The 24,000-nt window shown below is 39.0% G+C and overlaps 1 protein-coding gene across 1 annotated transcript in view; it reads right to left on the reverse strand.

Annotated features, from left to right (window-relative positions):
• Nucleotides 1–11,420: 11,420 nt before the first annotated feature.
• LOC107725280 (prolactin regulatory element-binding protein-like) overlaps nucleotides 11,421–24,000 on the reverse strand; it is a 28,457-nt gene continuing 15,877 nt past the window's right edge. The window contains exons 9-10 of the mRNA XM_016534493.1: nucleotides 18,958–18,960; nucleotides 11,421–11,426 (exon numbers count right to left, since the gene is read on the reverse strand). Coding sequence (XP_016389979.1) covers nucleotides 11,421–11,426; nucleotides 18,958–18,960 — 9 coding nt within the window. The remainder of the gene's footprint in view (nucleotides 11,427–18,957; nucleotides 18,961–24,000) is intronic.

Below are 24,000 nucleotides of genomic sequence, written 5' to 3' on the forward strand. Positions count from 1 at the left end.
ATTGCGATTAATCGCATCCAAAATAAAAGTTTTTGTTTGCATAATATATATGTGTGTACTGTGTATATTTATTATGTACATATAATATGTATATACACTGTATGTATGTGTATTTATATATACATAATAAATATACACATAACACACACATATATTATGTGCCAATCCTCATCGTCCAGTACCAAACTGGTAACAACCATCAGAGCCAAGCCGCCGTCTCATCTTGACAAGTCGGCCAAGCACAGTTTAAAGAGATCAGCACCAGTGAGTATTCGACTAACTTCTAAAGTGGAGGATTTTCCCACCATGTCCATCTATAAGGCTAGGAGATCAAGATCAGCAATTCCAAGTCAGCCCATTTTGAAGTCACTTAGTTTCCTGCCAGTACATGAGTCTGCTCCAGTCCTAGATTCTGTTCAACATAGGCTCATTCGAAATACATGCCTCTAAATACATTTCTGCAAAACTGAAAAAACTTACATATACATACGAATCGCTGGAGGAACACTAGAGGCAGTAAAACTCCAACAGCTTTTATTCCTTTTCACACAAAGTATGATTTACAGGTCCACAGTTTCGATTAATAAAGCCTAATTTTCGCACAATTACTTGAGCAATATTATGCTATATATTCAAAACAATTTTAACATGCTGCAAGATTTCAAAAATGATACTTTTGAATGTTAGCATCACATATCCAGCTTCATATGTATGGGTTTTCATGTTCAGTAGGTTTGCTCGGTAGCTCACGCAGTATGGAGTTGCACTTGAGTGGTGAAGAGCTCTGGCATGAATCCCGTGAAACTATGCTTCGACACAACAGTTCAAACCTGCATATAAGGAAGTTCAAATGGCATGGTTGCATCAACACATGCATTTTATATAAGTTTTGCATTTCTTAACACTATCGGGTAGGTTTAGGGTTGGGTTGGTATAGGGGATATTTCCAACACAATTGATCATTAACTTTTAGCGACACTCCCCGGATATTTGAATTACCTGAAGCAATGTAATAAAAACACAGCAATACGTGCCTATATCAACGTAAAAAAAAAATGTGCCAGGGTCACGTATTGAATCCGTGTTTTTGCGCCACTCACTGGACATTTCACTTTGAAACTGCCGCAAAACATGCAGTAAGGTACGTAATAATTTAGCGACACTCACCGGATATTTGAATTATGAACTGCCGCAATACGTACCTGAAGCAATGTAATAAAAACACAGCAATACGTGGCTATATCAACGTAAAAAAAAAACATGCCAGGGTCACGTATTGAACCCGTGTTTTAGCGCCACTCACTGGACATTTCACTTTGAAACTGCCGCAAAACATGCAGTAAGGTACGTAATAATTTAGCGACACTCACCGGATATTTGAATTATGAACTGCCGCAATACGTACCTGAAGCAGTGTAATAAAAACACAGCAATACGTGCCTATATCAACGTTAAAAAAAAAACATGCCAGGGTCACGTATTGAACTCATGTTTTAGCGCCACTCACTGGACATTTCACTGTGAAACTGCCGCAAAACATGCAGTAAGGTACGTAATAATTTAGCAACACTCCCCGGTTATTTGAATTATGAACCGCCGCAATACGTACCTGAAGCAACGTAATAAAAACACAGCAATACGTGCCTATATCAACGTTAAAAAAAACATGCCAGGTTCACGTATTGAACCCATGTTTTAGCGCCACTCACTGGACATTTCACAGTGAAACTGCCGCAAAACATGCAGTAAGGTACGTAATAAAGGTGTTGCAGAAATGTATTTAGAGGCACGTATTTCGAATGAGCCTGGTTTGATTCTGTTCCTGTTAATGCCCTTTCAGATTTTGCTCCAGCCCAGAAGACAGATCAGAAGCCTTTTCCAGCCTCAGTACTCCATTAAATACCCACTCAATCCATAGAGCTCAGTTTAAAATCCACTCAAATCTCAGCGATTCATGAGTTCGCCCCTGCTCTTGAGCTCAACCTAGAATCTTCCTCCTGGTTAAACACCACCCTAACCTCAGCACAAAAGAGGAAACTGAGGAGGAAGAAATCAACCATCTGGAGTCATCACTCCAGAACATGTCTCAGAATTCCTCCCGGATGTTAATTTGTCTTTTTCATAGTCCACTCCCGAACCCACTCCAGTATATGTGTCCATTCCAGAATCTACTCCAGTTTGTCAGCACGAACCAGTGTTGGCTGCAGCCCCTGAGCCTGGTCCAGTGCGATTCCAGCCCCTGAGCTTGGTTCAGTGTCAGCTCCAGCCCTTGAGCCCGGTCCAGTGTGATTCCAGCCCCTGAGCCCGATCCAGTGTCGGCTCCAGCCCCTGAGCCTGGTCCAGTGCGATTCCAGCCACTGAGACTGGTCCAGTGTTAGCTCCAGCCCCTCACCAAAGTCCAGTGATGGCTCTAGCCCCTGGCCAGTGTCCAGTGATGGCTCCAGCCCCTCACCAGAGTCCAGTGATGGCTCCAGCTCCTGAGCACAGTCTACTGAAGGCTCCAGCCCCTGAGTTCAGGAGACTGGTCCAGTGTTGGCTCCAGCCCCTGAGCCTAGTCTCGTGTCGGCTCCAGCCCCTCACCAGAGTCCAGTGATGGCTCCAGCCCCTGACCAGTGTCCAGTGATGGCTCCAGCCCCTCACCAGAGTTCGGTGATGGCTCCAGCTCCTAACCAGTGTCCAGTGATGGCTTCAGCTCTTGAGCACAGTCTAGTGAAGGCTCCAGCCCGTGAGTTCAGTCCCGAGCCTGCTCAAGCCCCAGACCTCAGCCCAGTGCCCATACTCATCCAAGAGCTCAGCACAGTACTTGCTCTACCATACTGATATGCCTGAGTCTCCTGATGTTACGGCCATCATGACAGAACCCATCCAGATAGTTCCAAGCCCGGAGGATTCAGAGATGCCTTTACCATTGATTGCTCTCCCTGTTACGGCGGTGGCCATAATATGTGTTTGGACCGCACACTGCTCTCCAACTCCTATTGAAGTGGTGGTATTCGTCAACGAACTTCCTGTATGCCCTGAAGCAACCATGGAGGTCGTTCCTTAGTTTCCTGTTTGCACAGATGCGACCACAGAGCTCGTTCCTGAGTTTCCTGTTTGCCCTGATGTAGCCACAGAGGTTGTCCCTGAACTACCTGTCTACTCAAGCACAGCCACGGAGGCTGATCAATGTTTCCTCATCACGGACATAGAGACTAATCAAAGTCCTCTCATCACGGCCATGGAGGCCGCCCTTGAATTCTCTGTTTGCCTTTTTGTCTCATTGGGTCTGCCGAAATCAGCCCGACGCCCATCTCTTAGCCGGCACGCCAGACACCCGTCTCTCACCCGGCCCCCCAGATGTTCTCAAGCCAGCCACCCATCCAGACGTTCTCAAGCCAGCCGATCCTCCTGTCGGTCTCAAGCCAGCCAGTCTGCCTGGGCTGTTTCGTCTGCTCGGCTGTGGTGGTCTTCAGCTCCACCATGGAGATCTCCTACTCTGCCAGCTCCACCGTGGGAGTCTTCAACTCCACCCTGCATCATGGACCGTCTGCTGTGGATTCTACCCTGGCTCATCCTGTCCTGGCTTCTTCCTCCTTCCAACCCCCAGTTGGACTTATTTTCGCGCCAGCTCACACCTTCTGGGAGGGGGAGTACTGTCACAATCCCCAGTTACCACAGAACTACATCTCCCAACATCCCTCCTGGTTCCCACCTAACCTCAGTCAGCCATCACTACACCTGCCATTGATTAACACCTCATTTAGACACATATATAAACTCAACTTGCCTACCCTCATTGTCTGGTCTTGTTTTGACTACCCAGTTTGAACTTACCTGAATACTTACCCTACTACCTGCCTGTGAGACTTTCCTGTTGTTACCCTGTCATCAGTTATGTTCTGTTTTCAGCCCATCCGGTTCCACCAGCCAGCACCTGTAAAGAGAAAGGACTGGTATTTACAGTTAAGTGTTTGCTACTCTTTGAACTGTTACTTTTTTTTTGTAATGCTTATCCTTCCGTGCTTTTTTATATATATTATCTTGTTAAATGCTTATCTTTCTGCAGCATCTGCTGCTTTAATCTAATAATATGTAGATGTTTCAAACAAATTCTTTATATGAATAAAAACCGAGAAAAAAAATACATCTGCTTTGTCATTTTTCAGGATTTTCTGCAGTCTTGCATTGTTATTGTACATGTAATTTTCAATAAAGGAAATAAATATTAAGACTTGATTCGGTCATGAACAACTCACTATTTCTTACAACTTGGTTGTGTTGATGATTCAATTACTCACTTGAACAAAATTGTGGTACAAAATTATCGTCACAAGTCACTTGGTGTCATTTACTATAATGTAACCTGCAGAAAAAGAGAGTGAATTAATCTTTTTGGTGAACAGATTCAAAACAATCTAGTCACTGGGAAGAATCAAAATCTCCATCATTCACACATAGCATTTATTTTACATACATTAGCTTTTCTTTAAAATTAAATTATTTGTGAATTATACTTAATGGAAACTACAAAATGACTAGAATTACATTAAAAATGGGCTTTTCATTTAGTTTAAGCCATGTCTGTCTCCAATTCCATCCCAATACAAATAAATTCACAACCCTAACAAACACTCATGCATGACATCATCACAGTCTCCTTATATGCGAATTCATGCATTCATGTCAATGTTAAATTATGGGGGTGCAAAAAGATCTACAGTAGTACTACCACACTCATAATTATTCCAGACATTCTGTTCCCATACCCCAAATTATTCTTCTCATGATCCCATGCGCTCCAAACCCCCAGTGCTGACTCTGCCCTCCTATTATGGCTTTTCCATTTTCACGCTATTACAGTCTCGAGTGCCGATGCAGCAGAGCTGTACGATGTTTCTGGGAGTGTGGGACTTCCCAAATTCAAGGCAGTTGAATGTAGTTGTAGCTGGCACAAGAAGGCCACCCCTGAGCTCAAAGACATTGATGTTTTTAATTGTCATCCTCTGTTTGTCAGTGGCCTCGCAGGGCCTCTCAAAATTACGCAGTGAGAGTTCCCGTAGGGTACGTTATAGTGTATATGCACATGATGGAAACGTATTACCTCCTGCTTTCTCGTGGGCATTTGAGAACTAGCGTAAGTAGCTCCACGCTGACTTATCTCCCTATACGAGCGCCAGGCCTCTCACTGAGGAGTAGCTTGACTGCATGAGGCCATTAGGAAGCAGCTTTAGCTGAGCTCATCATAATTGTCCTAATCCAATTGGCCTTTTCCTGTTTCTTACAGATTGGCTTTATAACTCTGAATACAACATTAAAAAGCCCTAAAACTAGCTGGTTCCATTATGCATTCAGCGGTAACCACATAAACAAGCTAATATAGCTGTTTTACTGTGGAGAGCAACAATGAGAACAAACCCAAATGTAGGAAAAAAGATCTTAAAAGGATAGTTTATCCAAAAATGTTCTGTCATTATTTACTCACCCTCATCCGGTTTCTCCAACCGGTATGACATATTTTTTTCTGTGGAGACTGTTACACTACTTACACTACTGTTATGTGCACTATGAAAATGAATGAGCAAAGACGTCATCAAGTTCTAAAGCATCATAACAATATTCTACATGTCTAGTGTTTTCTGAAGTCATATGAAAGCCTTGTGTAAATCATGACAGAAGTTTGTTTTTCGGGGTCAACTAACCCTTTTGTGTTCAACTCAAACAGCAGTATTTGTGACAATTTTGGATTCACACACACACACACACACACACACACATACACAAAGATCATTTTGACACATCCCTAATTAAAAAATAAACATGTTAAGGTAAGGTTGGTTACGGTCATAAATTTGAAGCTTATAATCAGTGTTTTTATTATTAATTAAATATATAAAAAATTGGTGTATTCGGTAATTAAAATAAAATATACAATATAAGTAAAAAAAAACTTTCAAACTGTATTTAACAAAATGGAAATAACTGAAATAAACAAGTGTAAGTACTATATAGACATTTAGAAAACTAATAAAATTACTAATAAAAAACTAAAATAAAAAATAAAACTGAAAATATAAAAATAAAAGCTAATTCAACAATAATAAATACTATAACCATATATAATTAATATTAAAATAACTTATTTTTCTTTTTTCCTTTTTTGTGATTATCCACATTAAGCCACAAAAGCTGTCGATTGAGTTTAACCCCAAATATTCCTTTAAAGAAACTTCAAGGAAGATCAAACTTGAGTAATGAAAAGTGTTGTTTAAATTCAGCAGGTAGTTGTGATAGTGTAGAGCTAACTAACTACCCAGTGCAGTCGATTTCCTGCAGTGACTAAAGATGCTGTGTGAGCGAACAGCTCAGGAACTTTGTCAGAGATAAAGCAGTAGACGTTCTTTACATAATGATGTCACGCTTAAATTTACTCACATCTACCTTGAGACCAGTCTATTTCACTAGTCATAGCACATATATTTCATATGTGGTAATGTCACGACTAAATGACTCATGTTCTGTCTGTCTGTGTGTCTGTCTGTCTGTCTGTCTGTCTATTTTTCTTCCCTCACTCCTTTTTGTGTTTATGTGAGTTTTTATCTGGAAAACATCCGCACTTGCCAAGAGAACGAACACTCATCCTTCTTTGAGACGGCCAACACATGGTATACAATTTTGGAATTAAGATGTGAATACCTTGCAGCAGATCAGCCTGCTCTTACAGTGATGATGTCACACACAATGGCACCGGTGTCTGTGAAGATTAGTCATACTGCCATTTTCAGACTCAATGATATCATTGCAGTTTTGTGAATCACTCACTGTGTCAGTGCTTCTGAATTTTACTGGGAGATGGGGAATATTCTGCTTTAAATAATGAAAGTATAAACAGCAGTGTGCGTGTCATCGTGAGAGTTTGGGGAATTTGTGAGCACACGTAACCAGATGACTCATATTAGTCTACGTGGATGTAGTTGTCCAGCAGTCTGATTATTTGTCTACATTGCCAGTAAGTCATGTAGAATAATTATTTTTAGGGAAACTGCTTTGAAACTGTAACCTGTCATACTACGAACTACATTTTTTTAACTAGTTAAAGGAAGGGTAGGTGATTTGGTTTTTAAAAAAAAATGTTTTGTTACGATGGTTGAAAGTATCTTCACATCCCGATAGCAATCACTAAGTTAAGCGGTCTTAGTAATATGTATTTATATTGTCTTTGGAAGGCATAGGACCATAAAATGTTCATCCAATCATATTCTTCGGTTCGAGGGCTACCATTGGCTGTCCTACCTGCCTGTCAACGTATGTATTTGCATACCTCTGTGCACCCTGTTCGCGTAGACATGATGTGCCATCAGCGCTTTCTATTACGCTACTGCAGACCGAGCGAGAATGGAAGATGCTATTATTGTAATATTATCCGTCTCTCATTGTGTCGCTGGTTAGCCTCTCTGGTCTGCCTGCGCGTGTTCATGTGTTTTGGAGGAGGTGTGGCTTTGGAGAGTGATTTGCAGCGAGGGTGGGGATATTGTTTTCAAAGCTAGTTTGCTATTGCTAACCTCTCCAAAATCGCCTACCCTACTTTTAATATACAATTTATGGGGGAAAAAAGTTAAATACATTTAAGTTAACCAGTGGTGTTATCCGCCACTAAAAAAAAAAAACCTCAATTGTGACTTTTATTCTCGCAATTGCAAGTTTACATCATAAAGTCAGAATTGCATGATATAAAGTCACAATTTCGAGTTATGAAGTCAGAATTGCATGATATAATGTCGCAATTGCGAGTTATAAAGTCAGAATTGTGAGATATAAACTAATAATTGTAAGCAAACAGTCAGTATTTTTTTCCACAGAATTGACTTTATAACTCGCAGTTGCGAGTTTATATCTCACAAAAAGTCAGAATTGCGAGATATAAACTTGCAATTGACCCTTCGCAAAGACCTGCCTCCCTTAGTTACTGTTGCTACATCAGACAAGCCATGGCGCTCTCACACCACACATCATGTTCTCATGCAGTGAAAAATACATTGCAGAGCAAAGAGGAAACTGACAACACGCCAACAGACAAGAGCAGGTTACTTTTGAAATGACAAAGCCTCAGCTTTCAAATTTAGTCATTTTTTAAGAAATTCAAACAATAAAAACAAGCGGCACGTGAACCGATCATCTCTTCCTCTTTACTAGTTATGGCACAAAATAAACATGAATGAACATCAGAAGGTATGTTCAACACAGGTTATAACTGAATACACACCATTTTTCAAGTTCAAGTCCACACTTGCGAGAAAAAGTCAGAATTGCTAGATAAAAATTAGCAATTACCTTTTTTTATTCAGTGATGGAAGCGGGCTTCCATAAGAGATTCATTAGCCTCTATATATATAACCAGAAGAATAACAAAATGCAGTAAAAGGTCAAATTATTTATGCTACAAACAAGGCATTTATGACACAAGGATTTCCAGAAACACTGCTGTAGTGATGATTCGAATGAATTGGTTCTTTGAACCTATTCAACTAAAATGAACCATCCAAACAAATCTACTTACTAAAAATTAATCAGACTTCCCAACCCTATTTGAGAACAACACAGTCTAGACATTGACTGAAGTGTGTTTGATTATGCCTCAATGTTTGATTATGCCTCACATCGCTCACTTGGAAAAATGAGTTAAACGGCTGTGCTACTGTCACACTGCTGAAAAATGTGACTCAGTTAGCGTCTCTACCTTTAGTTAGTTAGTCTCCAACACTGATGTATTGTGCATTTACAGGAGTGACTGTGTGTATGCGTTTGTGACTATTGGTTCATCGAGAGCTCTGCTGATAGGTTTTCCTGTGATTACAAAAGCAGCTGCAAGCGTCCGCCAGCGGAAGGAGGCAGTATTGACTCAGAGCCCCGTGAGGGCGCTCATGTTTTCATTCGGTGTTTGGGGGCCAGGCAGCTGGAGCGCTCAGGGTGATAGAAACTTACTCAACCTTTTTCTTTTTCTTTTTTTAAATCATCCGCCACTTTATTTGGGCTGCGTGGGGCCATTCCTGCCAGAGAAAACCTCTTGCTTGTATTAACTGCGATCCAGCACATGGGTAAACACTTCTCTCTCCAATCACAACACATGCTGCCCATTGCTGCTTATTTTGAATATGGATCACATTCAGATTTCACACTATTAAGATTTCAAAGCATGATCAAATTATTGAACACATTACTTTTAATGTAATGCCCACATCCGCAGGCGGGACGGAGGCAGTGACTCCTCACAATAATAATCAACAGTACTAAATATAACAAAACAAATATTATTAATTATGATGAGAAATAGTGTGTAAAACACTCCTTTTTCTAAAATAACACTGTTCAACAACTCAGGCATCACCACTTTTGCTCATGTCTGAATCTAAATGAACTTCAAATCTCTTGAAATTATGGTTTCATTTCTGGTGCTCTTTGAGGTTCATAGCGCATTTGACTGTTGGCACTGTTTATAGTTAATTTGTTGACTAAAGGTTTCACACACCGGATGAGAAGCACCATGCCATGTCGCAACTAGAAAAATGTATGCTTGGTACAGTCGGTGCCAGTGCTATAGTCCGAGTTCTTGTCATGGACTGAAGCATTTGGGCTCAATCTTGAATCTGAATTGAGAACAGAGCCCCACACATGACATGCAGAAGAAAGATTAGGTCCTACCTGTTCCCTGTCAAAAGCTACACTCGATTCTGCGTTTCATTAACACTGATGAGAACATTTTTGTTCGACCGGTTGTGGCGCATGTGTGTCAAACACGCCAAAAATTTGGCTTAAATAACCTCAGTCAGTGACATCACTGGAATGCATGCAATTGAGAGGTTATAAATAGACATGAATCAGACGCACCTTCAGGTTTCTTTTTCTTCAGAGACCGCTTTGTGTTTGTGTGATGTGCTTCCCATCATAGTGCTCCACTCTTGGCTCGCTTTCTTTTTCAGAATACGCTAAAGTGTTGCGAAGATATAGCCTCATGTTCAACTCGTTCACGTGTTATTCAAGAACTGTTTGACAAACTGACTTGAATTCAATAACTTTTTGTCGGCATGGTCTGAAGATGACCTGGTTCAATTTTCGTGAAAATCGGAGCAATGGCCTTGGAGGAGTTTGAAAAAGTATGTTTTTTGGAAAATTTAAAAAAAAAAAGAATTTTGTTTCTAGCCCTTATGGTTAAAAAAATTTATTAGTATAAACATAAGTGCAAATTTCAACAGTTGGTGGTGCTAGAGGGACTGGGTTAGAGACTCCAAATTTGCTATGGTGACAGTTCAGACAGTCCTCTATCTGTGTGCCAAATTTCATAACTTTCCCGCTAACGGTTCTATGGGCTGCCATAGACTCCCAGAGCGCAAGAAGAAGAAGAAGAAGAACGCCAATGGACACAATAGGTGTCTACGCACCTTCAGTGCTTGGCCCCTAATTATATTTCAAATGGTACCACATCATTATTTTGCTCATTTCAGTACTTGATACACTGCTATTCTGAAGTTCACCGCTATGCGGCAGTGTTTCTCAAATGCAAAACCAGCAAATGTGACAACAGAGGAATAAGATGGATCAAATCGATAAAACTCACTTTTCACCATATTTATGCTGACTATATAAAAATAGAATACCATAAATGTCGATTGCACTTTTTGTATAAGTCAATAACAGTAATTTATTAATAGTTAAGGGTAACACTTTATAAAGCATTATAAAGCTATTCATAATGTACATTGTAACCCATGATATCTTTTCATAAATAATTGTAACCAAAGTTAAATGCATTATAATATTTGAAGGTTTGTTTGTCATGTGTTTTAATCAAGCGGCAACCTCCACCTCTCTCTTGTGAAGCCAACAAGGAAGTGACTTAAACTGTAATTCATCAACTGGCCGCTAGAGGCTGGCTGCAAAAAGGAGTCAATCCCATAGACTCCCCATGTTAAAATGCCCAACTTTACAGCAGAAAAAAACATGTTTACAGCCTGGTTCAAAAAATTATTTTGGTCTATATAGCTAATTTTGCCCTTCATGACAACTGTGAGGGGGGTGAATTTTTTTTATAACTCATCCGTTTAAATTATATTAAGCCTTAAAGTTCTGCATAATTAAGGGCGTGGCCACTTGAGTGACAGGTGGATTGCCGCTGCTGTCACCACCGTCGAGCTAGGTGGGCATGGCTTCAGCAACCTGCTCCCGCCTCTTTGCCCATTTTCGATTATCCGGGAGTGACGCGCGGTGATGCGCTGCCAAGATGGTGACGGCCGCCTCCGCCCACTTTTGAGCTTCAAAAACGCTCTTCGGAAATCTACGGGTGACGTCACGGACACTACACGGACACATGTTTTTATACAGTCTATGGTTTTAATGCATTATACTTTCTAAAGGTGTAACAATGAATAGATAAGTATTGTAATGTATTACAACTGTGGTTACAATTATTCATTTGATCATACAGTGCATTATAATGTGCATTACAGGGCATAATTAATGCATTAGAACTACTTTCATAAAGGCTTTATGCAAAGTGTAACCTCTTTTGCAATTCAAGAACACTGAGTGTCACTGTTGGTAATTGAAAAAAAGGTTTTTAAAAAAATGGTGCAACAATACAATCTGAAATGTTAACATTTTGGGACAAATACATCATAATTGAATGGAAACCTATACAAGTAGCACCAGAAACTTTATATAGTTGAGATACACCAATGGTAGGCTATTACAAGGAATGGGAGAAATTGAAACGGCCAATATGACTACTCAGGTAAAATAAAGAGTTTGTTGGTTTGTTTTTGCAGTTTAAGAATGTTGATGAGTGGCATTAGTGAGTTTGCACTCATGAGTGTCTATGACTATATGAGTGTCTGCATGGACTGTATATATGAGATAGGCCAATGGACCAATTACAATGAATGAGACAAAAGTGGAATGCCTAATATGACAGCTCTAATAAAATAAGTCCTGGCTTCCAAACACATCAGCTAATACACACCACTGGCCTCAGTACAGCCCCTTTGTTTCTCAATATGCTAGAGTGAAATTCATGGAAGACAGTCCCTCTGTGTGTCTGTTCCAGACACAATAAGATGGTAGAAGTCCCCAAATGTCTACATTAGTGCCTAAAGGAGGTACTTTAACAGTGGGCACTCCTCCAAAACACATATTTTTCTACAATCTGTGCTATCATGAGTCGGTGCCTGCACTGTGTTCAGAGATGCTATAGATGGCCTTCCCCATTTAAGGTCTGTGGTATAGTACAAAGCCAGTGCCACACAAGCAAATTCAGTGACGCTTTGATGTGGTGCACACATTCAGCTAAACAGCCATCTATTTAACTCCCCTTGTTTTCTTTTACACTCCTTTTTTGTATCTCACATGCACTATTTTCCCTTTCCATCGTGCATTTTTAAGCTAAACAAACGGCGGTGTAAGATCACACCCCTCGCACCTCCACACAAATATTCTTCTGATCTCGCTGCCAATGTAAGGTGGAGTCATGCGGTGAGCTTTTTTATAGCCTCAATTTACACAATGGGAACGGTGCGCTCTGTAATTCTACCTTGACTTTCACCACAATGTGTTTCCATTGATTACTGTCAGCTGATGGAGTTTTGGCTCCTTGCCACTGTCGCCTATGGCTCCTTCAGTAATACTATTGATTTAGCCGCACTGACACTATTGGACGAGAACAGAATTTGAACTGAATTGAGCTGAATAATGACACTAACTTTGCAACATCGACACTGTTATTGAACTGATTTGAATCAGCATTGAACTAAACTGCACTGAATAATGACACTACTATGAAGTTGCGTATAACTAAAGTTGAATTTGTTTCATAACTGATGAATTGAGGGCCATATTTACTAAACTGGACTAATAAAACTGAGACCACAATCCCATAAAACTCCTAAGCAAAGGGGGCCCTACGCAAAACTTTGTCGGGGACCCCTGCCAGTGCATTCATAAAAACCTCAAACACTGATGAGTCATACATTATGACAACCCCCAGTCTGGAGCAATGAGGTATCTGAACATCGTTGAGGACCAAGTGCACCTAATCATGGCAACTGTGTTCCCTGCCAGTGATGGCCATTACCAACAGGATAATGCACCATGCCACACTGCCAGAATCGTCAAGGAGTGGTTCAAGGAACATGAGGGTGATTTTCTTTTAATGCCTTGGCCTCCAAAATTCACCTGACATGAACCCAATCGAACAGCGGGTTTGCGCTACATCACCACCACCCCGCATTGTACAGGAACTGGATGACCTGCCTGTTGAAATTAGGGTACTAAATACCCCAGGAGACCTATCGCCACCTCGTCAAATCAATGCCTCGCTATGTGACCGCTGTTTTGTGGGCTAAAGGAGTTCCAAAAGGTTATTAGATTGGTGGTCATAATGTAATGGCTCATCTGTATATATTACAACAGTCTTGTCACGTGATTTGACTGATTTGGGTGTTATGTATAGGAAGGGCAACAGCGCTCTGCTTTAAAGGAAAGAAACAGAATGTGACATTGTTTTCATAATCGTTGGAAGCCAAAATCAAAAACAAAAATTCTATTAATGGCACAGTCATTAAATCATCCCCTGGTGGTTCAGAGGCCCCATAAACCCTTTGCATATAGGGAGGACTGGCACTGGAAAATTGGGGATGTACTGACAATGCGTATATTAAAGACTATTTTCCATAAAGACGTAATCTACCAAGAGCAGCACAAATTAGCAACTATCACAGCCATGTCAAGTGCAAAATGTGTTACGGCATGCTTTATCTTGAGTGGTAAAGTATGGCGCAGATACCAGTTACTCCTACAAATACACATGCAATAAGGTCAGCTGCAATAATAATTGAGTTTTAAGCTAATTTTTCACTGTGTGTCTTTAGTAAATCCTGACAGTTGGTTTTTGACGCCAAAAGAGGGTTTGCGCTGGTGCAAGCTTTTAGTAAATCTGGCCCTGCCACTGTTATTTTCCTGCTTATTAATGTGAAGCTGCTTTGAAACAGTCTGTATTGTATAAAGTGCTGTATAAATGAATGTGATTTGACTCGACTAGTAAAAAACAGTGAAAGATTAGACTGTAGGATACACCACATGGAGATTTGTGAAATGTCACTTTGAGTGAGTTAAAAATACAAAGTGCTGCTGGTATAACGAATTTAGCCAATCATGTAATGCCTGACTAATAGCATGAGTGATCTGGCCAATAGTTGTAGACATTCTAGATCGCATTCCAGCAGTCTGAATCCATCCAGTGGTTGACACACGGCATTGCATTACAGACAGACTGTTCTTGTATTTGTCATGGATTTTTGATAGGCCGTCTTTGCCAGGTTCTATGGGCTGTGACGTTCAGAGCAAGATTCACAGGGCGTTCAAAGGGTGTGTTGTTTATGAGACCACTGATGGTTTTACCAGAGCATATTCTTTTTTATTTTTGCTTTATTTATAGAAGTGTCATAAAAACTTGAACTGTTATGTAATACATTCTTAACAGGGAGCAGTTGTTTAAGCCATTTTAACTCAAAAAAAAAAGTGAAAAGCCATTTAATGCATTTCATATGTCGAGAGATGATTACTGACATCTTTACTAATGTAATATAGGAAGGGTGTGACCAACCATATGTGCCTATAAACATATTCAAAAAAAAAAGTGAAAAGCCATTTAATGCATTTCATATGTCGAGAGATGATTACTGACATCTTTACTAATGTAATATAGGAAGGGTGTGACCAACCATATGTGCCTATAAACATATAACAAAGTCCTTTCTAAAGAGTGGAAACTACACAGGAATTGAGATAACCAAAGTAAAGGTTAAAAAAATCAATATGAACCCTAATGCAAAACAACTATGTGTAAAAACACTTGAAATGTAGCAAAATGCAAGGTACTTAGATAATGATTGTGAATCAAGAAACAAGTAAAAGGGATCAAAGATTCAGTTCAGAATCAAGTGATTCAGATGAGGACTGTAACCACCAAGGAGGTTTATAATTCCTGGAGAAAGCTATCCGCTAATATTCCCATTTATCTCAATGGCAGCTGCTTGGCTGATGCAGTCCCACATCCCATCTACCTTCAACTGGACCATTACAACCAGCCAAACCATGACTCCTTGGTAACTACCACACAAATTTAGTGATAGATGATTATGTGTTTTTCAATAGCCAGTTCTTAAAATTTTACCTTTGATTCCCTCAGTAATGCATTTTGGGATACATCCTTTGTCAGTAAATTTGAAAAATTGGTGTGGATTTGGAAGAGCCCCACTCTCTAAGAGCAGCTCTGGCCTCTGGATCTACAAGCAGATGGATCTGGATGATTTCCGTAAGTCTGCAATCCAAGGTCGAGATTGTCCTCAGTTGAATCCCATTATCTTGGTTATCCTTCTCAGTCCACCAAATATGACATATTATAACCCAGATGATGCGGGTCCATCCTAATGCACGTACCATTTAAGCTGGACTGCCACCAGAGTCAATGAATAGTTGGATAAGTTTGATGTTAATGGACATTCGGATCTGAGCAGTTGACTGTAGCAGCCAAAAACTGAAAATTATCATTTTATTTAATGAATTCTTCATTTTTAATGATTCTTAGTATTTTACCAATGTGTCTTGGACCCCGTTTCCAGGAGGACTAAGGACGAAGATCACAGATTAAGTGCCACAAAGTTACAGTAGTGGAGCCAAAATACATTCTGCTTAAATGTTTGGATATTCTATGATTAGTTTGAGACGTACATATGGTGCTTGCTTGGTATGTACAGACTTTTCAGTCATCGACTGAGGTTTCCCCAGGTTCCCAGGATCTTGGGAGCTAATGTCAGGTATGCACGACCCAATTGAAGGCCCGATTTTCACCGTTTTCTGGAGGCTGCTGACAAAAGCCCAAAATCTGAGGCAAATTGGTGCTCAATCACATAGTGTGAATTATCAAAGACATAATCTGAGTTGCCAGTCCATCATGTAATGTGCAAACAACAGCAGCTTAACTCTTTCCCCACCATTGACAGAATTTTCCAGCTTTCTGTGTTTGCACTGTTATACAGTAGGAGGCGCTATTAAACATCTTCTGAAAGAGTACTGAATCTCTGGATCAAATCACAGCAGATGCAAATGTAAAATAAGGCAATCATCAGACATTAAACAGCATATAAATCAAAACTGCCTAACCTTACCGAATGAAATGACGATCCAGGGAGTGGTTTAGGATGTTATAAGTTGCACTGAGTAAATACAGCTGGATAAAACAAAAACTGCGTCCGTCTTCATTTCAGGCTGCAAAGCAACAAAATGTGATTATTGTAAAGGGGAGTGATCTTTTTCTATACCCACTGTATCTGATAATCCTCTCAAACAAGCGCTTGTCAATGCAGGTGTCTGTTGTTGCAGTCTCTGGTATTTTGTTGTTGTTGATCCTACGGTTCTGGCCAGTGTTGCCACCTTGTGGAACAATTGATTAGTGTAAGACAAATTCAATGCACATGTGTGACCTGTGCTTATAAAGTACACACGGTTACAAATATCGGGTGGTGTGTGTAAGCGTACTATTCTGGTGACAAAATTTGCACTGTACGTGGACCCGCTAGCTTTGCATTTGAACACTTTAAAGTTAATTAAAGGCCTAAAGCTGCTTTGACACAACCAGTATTGTATAAAGCGCTATACAAATAAAGGTGACTTGACTTGACTATCACTTATTTCAGACAAACTTTTAAGTGCAATGGTATTGAAAGCAACATAGCTGCATTACTCAGAGTCCATATTTCTCTAACGCAATACATGTAGTTTTTAAGGGGTTCTCTCATACCTCCCTGAGCCCGAGGAGCATGTTAACCAGGTAAAATGAGCTTTCGAAATGAATGCTCAGTAGGGAAACAAGACCACAAGTTTGAGCCACATCTGTAAAGCTCATTACAGGCTAGAGATTGGTAATGTTTTACTGTAATTCACCTCATGATAATGAGGCTGCCCACATGTGAGCAGCGGCCACCATCTAGGACGGGGAAGAGAGCGTTTTATTTCACTCTAAATGACCCCTACCCTCATTTTCTCAACTGAACTTTCAGTGCCAGCTCCCACGAAAGCGCACGTCTGGTCGTACATCTCTCGAATAGGGCGAAATAACACGCCGCACTGAATAACAACATGTTTGCCCTATAAACCAGACGTATAATTTTATTATATTTGCCAGAGCGTGCGCGCAGGCAGCAGGGAAAGTGATGTCATGAGCACGAGAGGAGCCCCCACCGCAAAGCCGGCAGCCTAAAATGTACTGTTACACATGGCTTTGGCTTCAAGCCGCACATCTCCCTCATCATTGGGAGCATTAGGGGCCAGACTGTATGTCTCTGGGTGTCTCTACAAATGGGGTATCTCAGCCTGCGTCTTCTAACGCACACCATTTATTTTTATCATTAGCGTAATCACTCATCCTCTTCTCCCTGTCAGCGTCCTATATTTCAAGCTCTCTAAGCTTGTGATGTCAGCTCTGTAAGACTTTAAGAGAAGTGTGTCTATCCTTTGACATGTCTGAATTGTGATGTGGCATGGTGATCCCGTTACCCCACAAAATCAGTTTTCCAACTGTCTGGCGATATTTCCCGCTTTCCAGACCTTTCTGGGAGCGACGGGAGAGGGTGGAAGAGGACGTGAACGAGTCAGACGCGGGGACACGATTGTTCCGTTCACCCTGTCATTTTCGTCCAGAAACCTGAGCTCTCGCTTTCACTACAAATGTGTTGTTTTTTCCCTGGAAGTTGCTTTTAAAAGGCACTTTGCCCTCTGCTCGTGTGTGTGCACCCTAACTCAACTCATAATCTAAAAATTCTCTCTCCCACGCTCACTTATACTGAGCCAAATGCGGTGACGTCCTTATTTCACCCCCCTCAATGGTTTGGGGTTTCGCAGGTCTGACTCATTAGTGCAACTGTGAGCCAGTGGAAGACAAATTGCGAGGTTTGTGCCCCCTTGCTCTCTGGGCAGGACAGCCAGCGGGGAGACGGAGGGCTGGGTCATGGCTGAGTGGTCAGACAACAGCAAAACACGGGGGGAAACCAGAGTCTCGGTCAGAACCACTAAACGCTGCTCACTGCTTTATTGTGCTCAGACCTTGTATGCTGTAATCGCCAAAATCGGAAACAGTATCATTTCAGATGAAATTAAACACACATTTCAGTTCTCCCATGAAAACGCCACATCTGTCTCTCCACGCACGGCGTAGACACAGCGTAGTGAGGGAATGAATGAGGGAAAAGCTTATTTTTGTAAAAAACTGTAAATGAAAGTTTTGTAATGTCAAGCAAATATTGCTTAGAGTTACTAAGTCTGAGGAAATTATGCTGCTTTTAAATTATTGTCAGGGGTAATTGTTTTCCTTGCTGGTTGAGGGCTTGACATATTGTATAAATGGGATTCATTTTGTGTTTTTAAATAAAATTCTGAAATATTCATAAATAATTATAGCCGAATTCAGTGCAAGTCAAATTTATTTGCATAATTTGTATAGTTATTTCACAATACACACCATTTCAAAGCAGCTTTATAGAAAGTCATACTGTTATGTCTATAATGTCCTATGTTTTAGGGTTGGGCAGTTTGACGATATAAAACTATGATACAAGTGATCGTCTGGATTTTACATCTAGCTATGGTGTGTTTATAGCATTGTTTAGCACATATGTGACCCTGGACCACAAAACCAGTCATAGGGTATATTTGTAGCAATAGCCAAAAATACATTGTATGGGTCAAAATTATCGATTTAAATATTGTCCTATGAACCATACCTAATTCCTAATAAACCATACATCAATGGAAAGCTTATTTATTCAGCTTTCAGATGATGTATAAATCTCAATTTCAAAAAATTGACCCTTATGACTGGTTTTGTGGTCCAGGGTCACATATATCGATCGGTGCCACAGTGACTCATACCTGAACTTTCTTAGACAATTAAGATACTTACATTTTGGTTGTTTTGTTTCATTAAGAGATTTTAATGTCAGTTGTTGTTTTTTTCTATAAAGAGGTTTAAATACTGGTTAGTTTTGTTCTGTTAAGAGAATTAAATGTTGGTTGGATTTGTTTCATTAAGAGATTTAAATTTTGTTTGGTTTTGTCCTCTTTAAGAGATTCATGTATTTGTTCCGTTAAGAGATGTATAAGTTGGTTGGGTTTGTTCAGGTGAGAGTAAGCAATTTGCAAAAAGTATTCATGAAAATGCGATTGGATATCACAAGTGAAAAGTCTGTAAAAAGTCTGATGCTCGGGCACATGGCGGGCAAAAAAGGTATTAAAACAATAGTGATTTTGAACAATTCTCAAAAACCATCAATGAAGATATGATTCAGTTGTCTTAAGCTGTCATGGTGGGAGTTTAAACTTTTCCAAATTTAATTAGCAGTCCTTTAAGCAACAATGTTGAGAAATATAGGGTATGGCTTTAATTTCAGTTAGTAGCGTCGCTGATTTCAGGCAGAATTACTATAATGTTATGGCATTGTGGTTGAAAATGACTTATACTGTGGTTAAGATTTTGGTTAAAAATATTTATTTCATGGTAAAGATTCTGGTCATATTGCCCACCTCTAAATAATTTAAACAGAGCTGCTAGAAAGTCATCAGATAATGATTTAAAGGGGTCATATGATGCGATTAAAATTTTTCCTTTCTCTTTGGAGTGTTACCTGTGATTTTGTTCATTTAACAAGACATTTAAAGCAATATGCACTGAATTGGACGAATAACTATTTTCATGCTCATCTGAATACACGGAAATGCTGAAAGACAGAACCAATCGATCAGAGAGAGCGTTCACTCACTGCTGCCACTGCATTCAAACAGGGCTGCGTTTCCCAAAAGTATCATAAGAAACCATTGATGCTTTTGGGAAACGCAGCACTGAACAATTCTTATCAGAAGACAGCAAAACATAACATGTTTGTGTTATTTCACAATAAACAAACTGAAACTGTATAGGCTATAGTTTGTGCAATTACATTTATTTAAATTGAACATTAAAGTTCATATTGATCATGTTCTATTCTGTAACTAATGTTAATATAAATAATACACTGTCAGAATAAAAAGGTTGCATATTATGTGTGCAACTGGCAGTCCCTTATGAAAATTAACCATGGTTTTACTATACAGTGACATTTGTAGATTTCCCTGTTACCAATTTTAACCATGTGTAATCAAAAATATAATCTAATAAACTGCGATTGAGGTGTATTGAATGTTAAATGCCTTTCAAATATAATGTTAAATGGGTATCATTTCCCATTTTACTCGTAATAAATTTAATAAGCTGCTATATTGAATCTTTCCTTCTGGATTGCCTTTGTTTTTGTAAATAAAATACATCTGCTGCATTTGAGATCCTGTGCTCCTCTTCCCTTTCCTTTGAAAACCATGTTTCTATAGCAAAACCACTTTTTGTAAAACCACTGCCATTAAGTTCTACAAAACCCTTGGATATGCCAATAATAAGACACTAGCTGTGTCTAAACCACTCTCATCCCCTATATAGTGCACTTTATCGGGTCTTGACCATTTTGTAGTGGTTTCCGAATTCTCCTTCCTCGTCTGTGTGTGGAGCCACAGGACCCAAAAACACAAAACCTTTTACAATTCACAAATAAAATGTACAATAATGCACTGCAATTGTTACAGGGCAGTACAACTTTTTAAAAGCATCCTGAAAACAATATCAAAAATTGAATCAAATAAAAAAGGTTATGAACAGCTACTGTAATAGTTCTGTTTGTGGACTCTTATGTTGTGTTTCCAGTGTTTTCTTTCTGTGTTTAGTTCCTGTTCCCTTTGTTCCGGTTGCTAAATTGTTATGTGTTTCTATGGTTACTCATTGGTTAATTCATTACATTCACATGTGTCTTGTTGTGCTCCTCATTTAGCCATGTATTTATGCCATCAGTTTGGTTCTTCTCTTTTTCGTATATTGTCTTTACATTATGGGCCTGTTTACACCTGGTCACTTCATGCGTTTTGTCTGATCGGAGAGCTATCCGATCGTGAAAAGGCCAGGTGTAAATGCCCTCTGAAACACATTCAAGACGGATATAAATCCGATCGCTCAACCCACTGCAGGAGGTGGTCTGGGACGCATTCCAGACGAAACTGGACAAGAGTAAATGCATATGGTTGGCTATATGACATTAGTCAGACTGCGCTAATGCAACACGCATCGCGTTCAATTTAAATATAGCGCGGGAATTAAAGATCGGATTTAAATCCGCTTTAGGACGACACATTTATGTGGCCAAGTGTAAATGGAAACGTTTTGACAAATCAGATAGATATCCGATCAGCGAAAACGCATGAAATGACCAGGTGTAAACAGGCCCTATGTGAAGCTGCTATATTGAATCTTTCCTTCTGGATTGCCTTTGTTTTTGTAAATAAAATACATCTGCAATTTAGGAGAGCCTGTGCTCCTCTTCCCTTTCCTTTGAAAACCATGTTTCTATAGCAAAACCACTTTTTGTAAAACCACTGCCATTAAGTTCTACAAAACCCTTGGATATGCCAATAATAAGACACTAGCTGTGTCTAAACCACTCTCATCCCCTATATAGTGCACTTTATCGGGTCTTGACCATTTTGTAGTGGTTTCCGAATTCTGAGTGAACAACTTCATTCCCTACATTTGTTCACTCTTTTGGTTCCCCTTTGGTAGAAATCGCGTTCGGGCCCCCTCTTCCTCGTCAGGCCCTTGGAATCATGATCATGACACAGGTATGTACTGGTGTCACCATATTTGATTAGGATCAATATTTTAATTATTTTATAAATTAATGGAATGACACTTCATTTCCCAGAATGCTCTAATTTACCCTAAATTCTGATGTCAGTATTATTTTTATATATTTTATTTTTGTATTATCAAGCCATTTAGGGGTGCAGCATGGAAAAAAATATGTAATTTAATTTTGATGGCTGTGTTAACAGTTTTGACAGTACTTAACCAAGATTATTACAGTTAACTAAAACTAAAACCATTAAAAATTGTAAGTTCAAATAAAATACAATTCAATAAAATAAAAACAAGTTGCCAAAGAAGCATTTCTCATTTTAATTTAGCTTAACTTATTTTAATGTTCTAAAATAACAAAACCCAAAACATAAATAAAAATTATTAAAACAAACTTACTAAAAATGATGAATTAAAAAAAAAAATGTAAATTAAAAAATGAAAAAAATTTTTACATTTAAATACTAAATAAAAGTTAACTCAAAATACTAAAAAAAAATCTCAATGACACTAAAATAACACTACTGAACTCAATTTGGAGAAATATTTCTAATCCATCTAAATATGTACAGTAGGACACAGACAAAAAATAATCATCAAAATCAGTGAAACAGAATAATAAACAAACCCAGAACTAAGAGGTTTTACGGTAAGACAGAGATGAGCCTCTCGTTCACATTTAAAGACTGTTTGCCACCCAGACGCGGGTGAATCACGCCAGATTAGGGGCCCCGCAATTAAAGTTCTTGACACACATTTTTGTAAGTTCTACAAAACCCTTGGATATGCCAATAATAAGACACTAGCTGTGTCTAAACCACTCTCATCCCCTATATAGTGCACTTTATCGGGTCTTGACCATTTTGTAGTGGTTTCCGAATTCCGAACAACTTCATTCCCTACATTTGTTCACTCTTTTGGTTCCCCTTTGGTAGAAATCGCGTTCGGGCCCCCTCTTCCTCGTCAGGCCCTTGGAATCATGATCATGACACAGGTATGTACTGGTGTCACCATATTTGATTAGGATCAATATTTTAATTATTTTATAAATTAATGGAATGACACTTCATTTCCCAGAATGCTCTAATTTACCCTAAATTCTGATGTCAGTATTATTTTTATATATTTTATTTTTGTATTATCAAGCCATTTAGGGGTGCAGCATGGAAAAAAATATGTAATTTAATTTTGATGGCTGTGTTAACAGTTTTGACAGTACTTAACCAAGATTATTACAGTTAACTAAAACTAAAACCATTAAAAATTGTAAGTTCAAATAAAATACAATTCAATAAAATAAAAACAAGTTGCCAAAGAAGCATTTCTCATTTTAATTTAGCTTAACTTATTTTAATGTTCTAAAATAACAAAACCCAAAACATAAATAAAAATTATTAAAACAAACTTACTAAAAATGATGAATTAAAAAAAAAAATGTAAATTAAAAAATGAAAAAAATTTTTACATTTAAATACTAAATAAAAGTTAACTCAAAATACTAAAAAAAAATCTCAATGACACTAAAATAACACTACTGAACTCAATTTGGAGAAATATTTCTAATCCATCTAAATATGTACAGTAGGACACAGACAAAAAATAATCATCAAAATCAGTGAAACAGAATAATAAACAAACCCAGAACTAAGAGGTTTTACGGTAAGACAGAGATGAGCCTCTCGTTCACATTTAAAGACTGTTTGCCACCCAGACGCGGGTGAATCACGCCAGATTAGGGGCCCCGCAATTAAAGTTCTTGACACACATTTTTGCTGTTTTCTTCGCTGTACCTGGTGCCACTCTGACTATATACGCCTCCATCTCACACACACACACACACACACACGCTTCTCAACACACCTTCAGACATATATTCCTAAAACTGTCCAGCTGTGATCTACTGTTAATGTCTTTTACAGTAAAGTTTCTCCCACAGTTCACATATGGATGTTTTCCTAAATGAGGGCAAACTCTACACTACAGTTCAAACGTTTGGGGTCGGTAAACTTTTTAAATGTTTTTGAAAGAAGTATGTTATGCTCATCAAAGCTACATTTATTTGATCAAAAATGCTATTATTACTATTTAAATATTATTAAATATTTATATATTATTACTATTTAAAATAACTATTTTCTGTGTGAATATATATTAAAATGTAATTTATATCTGTGATCAAAGCTGAATTTTCAGCATCATTTCTCCAGTCT

This window comes from Sinocyclocheilus rhinocerous, unplaced genomic scaffold, assembly GCF_001515625.1.
Source record: "Sinocyclocheilus rhinocerous isolate Xijiao unplaced genomic scaffold, SAMN03320098_v1.1 scaffold967, whole genome shotgun sequence".
Lineage (NCBI taxonomy): Eukaryota > Metazoa > Chordata > Actinopteri > Cypriniformes > Cyprinidae > Sinocyclocheilus > Sinocyclocheilus rhinocerous.